General features: G+C 37.5%; 1 protein-coding gene across 2 annotated transcripts in view; it reads right to left on the bottom strand.

Moving 5' to 3' along the window:
- Positions 1 to 13,258, bottom strand: part of LOC107733306 (ectonucleotide pyrophosphatase/phosphodiesterase family member 1-like) — a 67,404-nt gene that overhangs the window by 12,935 nt on the left and 41,211 nt on the right. For both annotated transcript variants that reach the window (XM_016544876.1, XM_016544875.1), the window contains exons 19-21: positions 10,742 to 10,781; positions 10,484 to 10,638; positions 490 to 616 (exon numbers count right to left, since the gene is read on the bottom strand). In XM_016544876.1, the coding sequence (XP_016400362.1) occupies positions 490 to 616; positions 10,484 to 10,638; positions 10,742 to 10,781 (322 nt within the window). The remainder of the gene's footprint in view (positions 1 to 489; positions 617 to 10,483; positions 10,639 to 10,741; positions 10,782 to 13,258) is intronic.

The raw sequence follows: 13,258 nt of genomic DNA, 5'->3' as shown, positions 1-13,258 counted from the left end.
TCTCCGATCACAAATGCAGACATGGTTTTATGTTTACGCGGCGCGATGCAACGCGTAAATAGACAGTATAAGTCATTAGAATCTGTAATTATGCCCCACTGAATGCAACAAATGCCTCGTTTGGAATGGTTTTTAATGTTTTTGTCTAATTACACCAAATACACAAAATAATGTTCTTTTTAGCAACATCATGTGACCTCTTTAAAGGCAACATACCATATTTGCTTATGTTATTATAAGCAACTGTGGGCTTGTTTTTCAATTAAATCACTTATACATAATGTGTATTTATCGGCTTATTTTCAGATTGTAGCATGTAAAATACTTCATTAAAAAAAAAAAAAAATTTCACACATTAGCTATTATGAATCATAGCTCTAACTGAACTCTAGGATCTTTTCCCAGAAGTAAGAGAGGGCAGAAAGTGAAATGAATTGTGAGTTTTGTATAAAGGTCTTAAAGTAAATACAGATATCCTGTTGAACTCACTGGGTGGATGCAGGAGGCCAAAGGTCAGAGTGGAATTGCTCTTATAGAAAGAGCAGGACTGTCTCGCACTGGCCTGCACACGCACATCTGCACGCACACATGTGTCTTCTGAGGGCTGGACACTCATCTTTATTTGAGAAGAAAGAAAATCAATGGTCATCGACATCATTGTTTTACCTAAGAGCATTTGACTTTCTTTGCACATTCGCTATGTAAACACTGGGTCCGTACTTCTGCCTACGTCACGCGTGACCTTTCCAATGTGATTACGTAATGCGTGAAGTTGAGCTAGTGCAAGACGAGCATTTGTGGTAAAAAAGTATATACATTTTTATTTTTTAAGGAAATGACCGATTGTTTAGCTAGATAAGACCATTATTCTTCAGCTGGGATCTTGTAGAGCCCTTTGAAGCTGCACTGAAACTGCAATTTGGACCTTCAAGCCCATTGGCCACAACTGAAGTCCATTATATGGAGAAAAATCCTGGAATGTTTTCCTCAAAAACCTTAATTTCTTTGTGACAAAAAAGAAAGATATGAACATCTTGGATGACATGGGAGTGAGTAAATTATCAGGAAATTTTTATTCAGGAAGTGAACTAATCCTTTACAACACTCATCAAGTGCATGATAGAATTCCTGGTAGACACATTACAAGAAACATATCCTCAGCGCTTGCCACTTAAATGAGATTTTCTTACATTTACGTATTTCGAGTTTTAAGAGAAAGGCCTGTTTGCTTTTTAGGAAACATCTCTAATCTTTACGTAATAGTACTTAAAATACATGCTTCACAATCCGACTTTTAAACCCTTTGGAACAGGATAATTTGTTAGTCATGATAGCGAAAATGCGAAAATAGCATTTGTCATTTGACAACCTCAGGTTGTGGCTTGTAGTTGGTTTATGTATCATGAAAATTTAAAAAATACAGTTTTCTGTAAATGTAAAGATGATTTCATTTAATTCACACACACACACAAAAATAAATAAGTAACAAATAAATAAATAAATAAATACACAAGGCGAATGCCTCAGATTTCAGGCTTTTGTCTGCAATCTCTATTAAATTTTGGAGTACGGAAAATCAGGGCTAAAACCGTGTAATGTGTGGCCATCACAGGAGATACCCACAATTTAAACAACTTCTCCATCTTATCTCATGGACAGAAATAGCGTAGACACTGGACAAGGATGAAACTTTCTAGTCTGTCAACCAGTGTTCACGCATGCTATCAAACGGAGTATACTTTGAAAAGCTAAAGAGATGGTCATATTACACTTTTCATTCCACTGACTTCCATTCATACACATTGTGAATGCAGGAAACAGAATACTCAAGTTCATGTGATTTTGCTGCTTTCCAGAATTCAAGTTCGATGCAATCTGCCCTGTGAATTCATATCATGTGAAGACGTGACCAATAGAAGATCAGTGTGAATTAAAACAACACAAACTTTGAATCTGCAGGACTGCAGCATTGCAGGAAGTGAGGTACAGTAAATATTGTTACATTTTGGATGTATTATAAGTAGAATTATATTTGTAAAAAGCATGACATCGTATTACAACTGTTGCTTTCTAATGCACATGTGTTGACTGACTGTGTTTGCAGACAATATCAAATGAAATACACAAAGGTTATGCATTCGATTGTGGGAAAGGAAAAAAAAACTAGTATAATTTGGGTTTAAGTGTTTGGGTCAAAACTGATGTATACTTTCATTATTCATTAAAATTCATTATGGAAAACAGTGGCCAGCACATTCTTCAAAAACTACTTTTTTTGTATTGCATGGGAGAAAGCAAGAAGTACAGATTTGTAAAGACATATGGCTGAGTAAATAATCAAAGAATTTTCTTTCTTGGATGAACTATCACTTTAAGCTAATTCACAAAAATTACAATAACAATCAAAACGAACTGCATGTGGCTGAGAAAACACTTGATGAGCGACTACAGTTTGTCACCGTCTCATTGTGTCTAGTGTTAGCGAGTGTGATGATGATGCTAGAGGCTGTGATTTACTCTGTGGTCGGCCCACATAATGAGCAGCACATGCTGAAGGGAGGAGAGTGAGGCCGTCTGTCATACTTTCTGACCTCTCAGAGCATCACCATTATACCCTCTTCACATGTACACCTTCCTTTTTGAACCGTCAATACAAATTTCCCTTGTGAAAAGAAAATGTGCTTAATTATATTAAATGTGCACTTCAAATCATAAACGTACATTTAAAAAAAAATGTAGTTGAAGATAGCATAATATTAATGAAATAAAAGGTAACTTAAGTATACTCACTGTAAAGAGAGTACACTGTCATGGCTTTGTTTCTTAAGACACTTAAGTACACTTTTAAAAAGGTTTTACTTTAAAGTACATTTTAAATCATTATGTTTTAATAATTTTTTGCAGTTGTGCTGTTAACATACTAAAGTACATCTAAAGTACTTGATTATAAATGTAACTGTAGTGTGTTAATCAATTAATGGATAAATATATTTTAAGTGCACTAAATTGCAAATTCATCATTACAAATGTGTAGTTATGAAAATATTTAAATATTACACACGTTTCAATAGAAATGACATTAAAGTATATTTTAGTTTACCATAAATACTTGTCAGTATTCAGCAGCACTTTAACCATATTTCAATGGCAATAGTAGTAACTATGAAGTACCGTATTGGCCCGAATATAAGACGACCCTGATTATAAGACGACCCCCCTTTTTCCAGATGTACCTTTTGGAAAAAGGCTTTTTAAAAACCAAATCTTGTCTTTTCTCAGTAACACATTTTGTCTTCAATTATTTTCATATTGCATATTTTTCCTATTTTAATTTTTGTTTTGAAAGTATGGTAAAAACTGGTCAAATGTACCAACAATCACATTTTAAAAATATACACTTTTTGATATACCATAAAAAAAAATAAAAAAAACTGGTAGCCCATCTGAATTAGGACATTTAGGCTATCCATCTAATAGTAGCCTTCCAAAATCTTATTAACAGTAGAAGTTAAATCTTACTGTAGTCTTCAAATCTGGGTACTGTCTTACGTTTTAAAATCACAAAGGGAGTTTGGTCCCGTCAGGCTAACGTGACAGTCACGACTCGTGCAGCTGTAAGGTTTTCTTTTTCTTTTGTTTTTACTCGCGATCTTTACAACACGCATTACATTACGTATTTCATGGCACACTCGTTTTATGCGGTTTTGGCGCCACCTATTGTTGTGGGTGTATTATTGACATGTCAAAGTCTAGACCCTGAATATAAGACGACCGCGTTTTTTCAGATGTATTTCCAAGAAAAAAAACATCGTCTTATATTCGGGACAATACGGTACTTTTAACAAATAAAACTACCAACAGTGAACTTAAAGTATTTCCAAGAAAAAAACATTGTCTTATATTCGGGACAATACGGTAATATTCAAACTATGAAAAAAATTTACTTAAGTCCTACTCAAAAAAGCACTCTAAAATTCAGCTAATCGATTTAATATAAATTTAAACTATAATAAATTTTCATGTATCAATTAACAAACAATTAAGAGTCCGAAAACATTACAAATATGTTATTTAAAAGTACATTATTTCCATAATATAGTATTACTTTTTAAAAGTATTCTAAAGTGTAGATCTTTTTCACAAGGGTTGTTTCAAGTTCCAGTCCTGTAATGATTAAAAAGGGGTGTAGCTCATTTAAATCCCACTGGACATCTTCAGAAAATAATCACAGGAAAATATCAAATGAAAACCCCTGCAGTGCAACATTGTAACAGCTTAAAATGAGCTATTGTTTGAGGTTCCTTAAACAATAAACTCCACTTTAAAGACCCCATGACAAGTTAGTCACAGTTAGTCATAAATGTTACTGTTAAAAATCATCTTTATGGGAGGGTTCCGGGTTACACCACCAAGAGGATGACAGCCTAATTTTCGAGCTCTCCGACAGTTTTGTGAAAACCCCCCCCCCCCCAAAAAAATCTAGATTTTGTGAACCCTAGTGAATATTTTACTTAACAATGGAGAAAGGGGTTACTACTAGAAGTAGGACAACGACGAATGTAATAGAAAATGACCCCGAAGCGAGGCAAGGTAGCAGAAGTAGCTCTCCGACATCATTTCCCAATGAAGATAGTTCTGAAGTTAGCCTACGATGTATTCTCATCGAACTCTGGGAGTTCAAAAGGGACAATAAGGTACAGCTTTCCAACATTAAACAAGAACTGAAGAGAACAAATGACAGACTAGAGGAGGCAGAGGAATTGAGGAAACGAAGACCGCGCTTCAAGTAACATCAACGCTAATCAAGCAGCAAGCTAATCTGGGAGCCAGGCTGATAGATCAGGAGGGCCGTGCGCATAGAGACAATTTAAAGGGGTCATATGACGTTGCTAAAAAGAACATTATGTTGTGTATTTGGTGTAATGCAATGTGTTTATGCAGTTTAAGGTTAAAAAAACATTATTTTCCACATAATGTACATTATTGTTTCTTCTCTATGCCCCGCCTTTCTGAAACGCGTCGATTTTTACAAAGCTCATCGTTCTGAAAAGCGAGGTGTTTGCTGATTGGCCAGCTAGTGTGTTGTGATTGGCTGAATACCTCAAGCGTGTGACGGAAATGTTACGTCCCTTACCATATTGTGATGCCTGCGGCAACCACATGTGACGACCCCGGGCTGGACTCTGAACTGTTCTGGAACAGTGTTGTAAATACAACTTAACCACTGATTTCTAGTCGTGTCCTCTTTTGGAAGGCCAAACAAAGTAGTTTCGCTTTCACAACGAAACGCACAGCATCACACACGGCTTGCTTGAGTGAGGAATGGCCGGCAGGCTTTAGAACGGCACAGCCGGCGGATTCGATGAAAGAGAAAGGAAAATTTGAAATTGCATCATATGACCCCTTTAAGGATTTATGGTATACCAGAAGATAAAGAAGGTATGGACATGGTTGGCTTTCTAGAAAACTTGTTGAAAAGCGCACTAGACTCCCCACGCGATAGAGAGCTCGGGACTGAGTGAGCACATCGAGCACTAGTGCCGAGGCCCAATGGTCCGCGTGCAAGGCCACTGTCTATAGTAGTAAAATTTGCAGCTACAGGATGAATGAAGAGGTGCTTCTGAGAGCCTGGCAGAAAAAAGAAGTGTACTGCAACGACTCCTGCTTCTACGTTGACCATGATTTCCCTCCTGAAGTGCTTAAGAAACGCGGGGAGTACGCTGAAGCCAAGAAAGTGTTAAAAGAAAAATAAATAAAGTTCCAGACACCGTATCCGGCAAGGATGCGCGTATTCCACGATGAAGGCACTCGGCAATACCAGGATGCTACGGATGCAACGAGGGACGTGGCTTCACGAGGATTCTCAATTTCCATGGTGAAATCCTCCACTAATACGGATCAGGAGGAAATCGCACTACTATCTACTTGGTAGGTGGTGGGGAGACGACGCGACCGGGGTGGAGATCAGGAATCCGGTGCAGTGCAACGGCTGCACACAACCCAAGAAAACAACCCACTCTCAATATAAAGAAAAACTCCAGAAATTCAGAAAATGATCATCCATGAAATGAACCTGATATTTTACGCTTGAGAAATGCAGATAAGTTCCAGCTGACTTTCACTGCTACACTTCATATTTTGATTACCATGCAACTTTATCAGTTGTGTAAATCCTACAGTTCTATTCTTTAACTAATTGAAGAAGTCGGGACTTGTTAATGGGTGAGTTATCCAAGATTTTATTTTGTTTTCGCTAAATTATTTGCAATTTTATTTGGACTAGTATACGTCCATATGGTAGGGCCCCACTTTTGACACGACGTGGGACTTTCCTTTACGGAGGCTTTGACTGCATGAAAGCCCCACAAGGCTCTTTTGAAACGAGCCTCAACACCAGAAACAACTGTTCTTACTTGTTACGGTGGCGATTTGTTTAAAATTGTTCCAGTTTGGTTCTTGTTCAATGTTTGTAATTTGGGCGAGGTACTGTTAATGTATTCATTGAATACTAATAGGGACACTGGGAGAACTTATGCTTGTTAACCAACGAAGAAGACTATGAATAAGCACATCCTTAAATTTACTACATTTAATGTGAATGAGATTCTGAACCCAGCTAAGAGAAGTCAAATACTGTTAAAATGAAAAGGGAAAATGCACATATTGTGCTTCTACAGGAGACACATCTTACTCCAACAGAACATAAAAACTAAAGAGAATGGGATTTTTTAAGGTATATTGCTCATCTTATAAGTCAGGCCATAGAAGAGGTGTAGCAATCTTAATATCACAAAAAAATATCATTTGAACACCTCTCAGAGACCTCAGATAAGGAAGGAAGATATATATATAATAGTTTCAAGGAAAATAGATGACATTAACATAACAGTATGTAATGTTTATGCCCCACCTAGAAGTGATTTTGCTTTTTATAGAAAAATATTTGATTTGATGAAGGAATTGTCATATGTGGTGGAGACTGGAACATTCATCTCAACCCAAAATTAGATGCATCAAAAAAATCGATCACCACATTATTACATAGAAAAATGAATGTACTAATGACAGAGCTGGGCATACTAGATCTTAGGAGAGATTTTTATCCAACAGGCCGTGACTATATGTTTTATTCATGCGCTCACGACGTATACTCAAGGATATACTATTTTTTTGTTTTAAAGAGAGATCACCATATAATACAAAGCTCTGACATTGGATTTATTGACTAAGAAAACTGTGGAGGTACACAACACAAAAGGGAACAAAATAAATCTGATGGTTAAAATAAAAAAAATAAGGAATGAAATAAATATACTGCACTCACAAGAAATTGAAAGAAAGATGGTATTTACGAAACAGAAATATTATGAATCAGGCTCTAAATCAACTAAACCTTTGGCAAGGAAGCTACAAAAACAACAAACGGATAATACTATATACAAATAGTATTATCTAAAACTATACAATATAAACAAAATGAAATAAAAAAAAATTAAAAAAAACGTTTAAAAGATACTATAAGTTACTGTACACACAACCACGCCTAGAGGACGAGCAACAAATTGGACCTGATGGCTTTTCGTCAGAAAAGACTTTTCGATCTGAATTCGGAAATGCCTCCATCATGGAGCGAGGCAGTGAACTCAGTTATCCCAAAAGAGGGAAAAGATCAATTAGAACGCAGTTCATATAGATCAATTTCGACCCTGAACGTTGATTACAAATTATACACAAGCATCCTTAACCAAAAGACTGGATACATAACACATACATAGACATAACGATCAGACTGGGTTTATTTCTCAAAAACAAACTCATGACAACATTAGACGATCTTTGCATATACTAAGTCATATCCAACAGGACAAACGTGAAGCTCTTTTGATTAGTTTAGATGCGGAAAAGGCTTTTGATTCTGTAAGTTGGCCTTTCTTATATAAAGCTCTTGAACGATTTGGCATGCACAAAATCTTTGTTAGGGGCATCCATACACTATATAATAAACCATCAGCCCGGATAAAAATAAATGGGTACTTTTTAGATACCATTATATTAGAACACGGAACGAGGCAGGGGTGTCCAATTTCACCGTTGCTTTTTGCGCTTTATATAGAGCCTCACGCACAGTGGATAAGGCAGACTGAAAACATCAAAGGCATTTGTATAAATAGAGAAGACCACAAATTGGCACTATATGCTGATGATATCTTGATTTATTTAAGAAAACCCACCAAGTAATTTCCTGAATTAATGAACCTTCTAGAAAAATTTGGTAGATATGCAGGATATAAATTAAATATACAAAAAAAACAAACTTTGACTTTTAATTATACACCTCCAAAAACATATTAGAGACAAATTTCACCTCAATTGGGATCAGAACTCACTGAAATATTTAGGAATATATCTAACAAAAGAAATTTCAACACTAGCAGAGGTAAATTTTCTCCCACTTTTAACAAAAATCAAAGACGACATACACAGATGGAATGCCATCTCTTTTCTTGGTCTTAGTCATAGAATTGACTCGATAAAGATGAACATCCCTTCCCCGATATCTCTATTTGTTTCAAGCACTCCCTGTAGAAATTCCCTTAAAACATTGGTCAGAATTAAATAATTTCCAGATTTATTTGGCAAGGGAAAAAAAAAACAGGATTAAATTCAAAACATTACAGCTCTCAACGTAGGAAGGAGGTATGGCATTACCCCATTTTAGGGATTATATTTACGCGGCCCAGACTAAACCTTTAATTAACGTGTAATCCAACATACAAAGCTAGGTGGAAAGATATTGAATTTGTAATAATGAATAACCCCCCAATTCAAGCTGTATTGGCATATAAAATCTTGGAAAGATTTATAGATAAGGCGCAAAACTCATGTATTAAAGCCCAATTAAAATCTGCAATACGATAAAAGAAGAATATAAACTGGACCGTAAATGACAAATAATTAAATGGTGTGCCTATGATCCTGAATTCAAGCCAAATAGAATGGATTACAAGATTTGAATTACAGATTCAAATCTTGGGTCTCAAAAGGAACAACAGCATTCTATTCTCTTATGGAAAAGGAACACTTAAAAGACTTTGAAAGTTTGAAGAACGAATATTGTCTTGAGAAATCAGATTTTTATAGATATCTCCAGATACGCAATAATTTTGAACACAGTATTAAAAATAAAACACACTTTGATGACCTAATATTGAAGATATTTACGAGTGCTTACCAAGGTGATTTAAATAAGGGTGCCATTTCTAAATTTTATGAAGCCCTTAGGATAAAAAAAAAACTCACTCTACAGAATACATTAAAGAAAAATGGAAAAAATAATATAATTTTTCGATATTGAATGTGGAGTGGCTTGATGAATGTACTGTAAATTCACGTGGCAATGTACTAACTCTCATATATGGCGGGAGTTTGGGTGGAAGTGCCTTGTCAGATGTTTCATTACTCCGAAACAGAAAGCACATATTGAGGGAGGGGACACCAAATGTTGGAGACGGTGTGGGTTTCGGGAAGCCAATCACTGGCATATATTTTGGGAGTGCCCAGTAATAAAACCTTTCTGGGTAGAGCTTCATAAAGCAGTGGAAAGCATTCTTAATACTGCACTGCCTTTGAACTTTTCCATATTGTTTTTAGGAAATGCTGATTTCCAGGCAAGATGGCCTGAAGGATAATTATTTGACATTTTAACATCTGCCGGTAAACAAGCACTCACAAGGCGTTGGCTGCTTCCTGAACCCCCCACAATACAAGAGTAGATGGATATAGTAAATTATATTTATGTTATGGAAAATATTACTTTTTCCCTTCGTCTTCAGAAAAATGTGTTCATCAAACTCTGGACCAAGTGGGTTGAATATGTAAGGCCATTACGGCCAGACTTTGTGGAGGTATAAAACAAATGATCCTTCCCTCCTGAATGAAAAATGTCATGGTAATCTCCCTTGCACGCCTTTTCCCTACTACACATCTAGTAGATTTTCTCCCACAATCTCCATCATAAACCAAGAATGAACATTTAACATTATTTAGTATGGGGTTTGATTATTAAGTATACATTTGACCTCCCGAATTGTAAAAATTACAATTATAATCTATATTTTTGTATTATGTAAAAAAAGAAAATTGAATGGCAGAGAAAAATTTAGCTACATCTGTTTTGAAATAAGTATGGTTGTTTATCCTGCTACATCAAAATAAAGAATAAAAAAAAAAATCATCTTTATGATGGTGTACTCCTAAAAGTTCACAAAATAAAATTTTAGCAGATATACCTGTTTGTCTCTTTTGGGAGCGTACTCATCTACATGACTCATCATGTACGAATAATAAAATGCTCTTGAAGAAGAAGAATGTTACTCCCTAACTATACATTCCATCTTTGACTAGCAATAGCAAGTAGCAATACGTCCACCAAGAAAAACAGCTGTGCTCATCAAGTAATTTCAGAGGGTCTTAATAGTCTTACCGTTGCATTCAAAGAATATGAGACCCAAAGGGGCATCAGGATGTTTCTGCTGTATCCGCTGACGTATGCACTGTGGTGAAGTATACAGTGATCTGACTGCTCCTGAAGAACACGCGGGATTCCATACGGCAGATGAACAGGCTTCACGTTAGAGTCTATAAAAAGATTAAAAAACAAAGACTGACTTGAAAGGTTTCAAACACAGTGTTTTCTAACACAAAGTCGATATGAGCTATTCCTGACAAACAGTTTACTGACTTGAGTTTGAGTCGATGAGACGCTGGTTCAGATGGTTCACCTGAAAAAAGTTTAGGGAAATGTAGGTTAGGATACATGAATTTCATGTATATTCCATCCATCCATCCATCCATCCATCTATCATTATTTGAAATATTTTTTGTAATAATTTAAAAGCCTTTAATGTCAAATTTGATCAATTTAATGCATTGTTGTGGAATAAAAACATTACTTTCCCCTGACCCTAAACCTTTGAATGGTAATATTATATATACACTGTATATATATATATATATATATATATATATTAGAGACACTAAATCATTTGTATCAGTTAAGCACAAGAGGCTTGACTCACTTCCCTTTCAAAATCTGAAAAGCTATGTGATTGTGACAAACCACAGGAAAAAATAAAGAAATCCAGACAACACCACAAAGCCAAAAATTAATATGTGATGTGGATCAGCATAGAGACACACAAACAACAAACGTAACTCAAACACACAAACAACAAACGTAAGAAATTCCTTGGAGCTAGAGACTGTAATCCATTCTGCAGCATTAACTGGAAGACCAATGATCAATGGCACGAAAAAGAAAAAAAAAAAAAAAAACTTTAAACATGTAGCCATTTTCCTTTGAACCATGTTTGAAAGACATTCTGAAACTATCCACTTATTTTTATTTTTTCAGAATTGTAATATGGTAAAGGTAATGTAATTGGCTTTCCAAGCCTTTCAAATATGCAGTTTTGGTTGCAGTGCAACTGAATATAATTTGTATAGTGACAGGCTTCACTATATTTTAGGTTTAAATCCCCTTTTAACAAGCACAAAGCAACAATGGCAAAGAAAAACTCCTCAAGAGTAAGGAGGAAACCTTGGGTGGAACCATGAGGAAATTCATCCTGTTCTCAAGAATCAGCCTCCGTTTCACACCTGTGTGAAGGGTGTGGAGGAGGATGCTGTGGGGGACTGTCGTTGGACATACTGTGGTGTTTGCAGGGTGAGGACGGCATTTTCCATGGCTTCTGCCAGTTGTTGGTCTGGAACCTGGGTCTGTTGCCATGGTGATGGCCCTGTCCTCCGCTGGCTAGTGGCTTTCTGTAGAAGGGCCTTATATTGTGGCAATCCTGGGTGCCTTCTGGTGCCTGCTTTGGATTCTGGGTTGTGAAGTTCAGAATCGGGTGGGGTCTAGCAAACACTTTTGGTGGAGGCCTTGTGCTTGTTAAAGGCCTTCTGTGTCAGGTCACACAGTTGTTGAATAGGCATTGTGTGGCGGCTATAATGCCTAAATGGTGACTTACAATGGGGTGGAGGTTTCAGAGGAAAAGGCTCTTGAAGCTGATGTCCTGCTCCATCCCAGGTTCATTGCGAGCTCCGAAGTAAGCTTGTCGAAGTCTGTGGTAGTAATCATGTGGAGTTTCATACCGGCCCTGTTTGGCGGCTAGGGCAGCGATTAGTCCGTGCTCAGACTCTGGGTCTGAGAATTCTCTTATGATGGCTTGTTTAAGCCGCTGGTAGTCTGATTGGATGTGTCCTGGCTGTCGAGCCAGGAAGCTTCGCACCTCTGGGCTCGAGGTGATCCAGAGCAGATAGAGTCTATCTTGGTGGTTCACACTGGTCCAAGACTGCAGGTGAATGTCAATGTCTCACATGTAGGGCGTGGATGTCATGGTCTCCTGCATGTTCTGGTGTGAACGCAGGGATGTTTCTGGCCATTCGGTTGAGGTCTTTGAGTGTCACTCCATGTGTTATTTCAGAGTTTGTCTGAATTCCTTCTGCGGCTGCAGAGGTTTCCAGGAAACTGACTTGTGAAGTGTCAAGCAGAAGGCTTTGGCTCCCCCCTTTGTGTCTGTGTACAGGGGTGAGGGGGTTTGCACTGCTGGCAGTGTGACGTGCAGCAGGGTGACTTTTGCATGAGTCCATGCGCAAGTCTGTAGGACTGTTTCAGTTCTTTCTGAACCGTGTCAAGCTCCTCTTTAATGTTGACGAATTTCTGAGTCAGGGTTTGGACTTCAGCTCTGGCTGCATGCAGATGGCCTCCTAAGGCCTTAGCTCTAGTGTCTCTCTTATTAAGTTCCACATACGCAGTTTTTAACAGTGACTTTGTGTGAAACAGTTCTCTTTCCAAGTCCTGTCTGATGGCTTTTTCCAGCTGCGCTCGGTGTCCAGCAGCTGTTAGAGCCTCCTGAAGACTGGTGATTTCCTGTTTCCAGGTGGTCCTGGTGAGCTGGCAGGGCTGGATGTCTGAGGAATGTCTGCGACATACTGGCACGCTTGTAGGAACACCAGAGAGAGAGAAGCAGAAGGCAAATGCAAGTACGTACAGAGGTGTTAAGCTATCTATATGGGCAATGGCTGTGTAGGCCATGTAAGGTGTGAATAGCTGGTGAGAGCAGCACACAGAGAGAGAGAAGCAGAAGGCAAATGCAAGTACGTACAGAGGTGTTAAGCAATCTATATGGGGAATGGCTGTGTAGGCCGTGTAAGGTGTGAATAGCTGGTGAGGGGCAGCTAGTGAGGTAGGGTGCTATGT

This window comes from Sinocyclocheilus rhinocerous, unplaced genomic scaffold (genome assembly GCF_001515625.1).
Source record: "Sinocyclocheilus rhinocerous isolate Xijiao unplaced genomic scaffold, SAMN03320098_v1.1 scaffold3963, whole genome shotgun sequence".
Classification (NCBI taxonomy): Eukaryota; Metazoa; Chordata; class Actinopteri; order Cypriniformes; family Cyprinidae; genus Sinocyclocheilus; species Sinocyclocheilus rhinocerous.
Note: the sequence above shows the minus strand (reverse complement) of the source record. Positions and strands in the feature narration are given on the sequence as shown.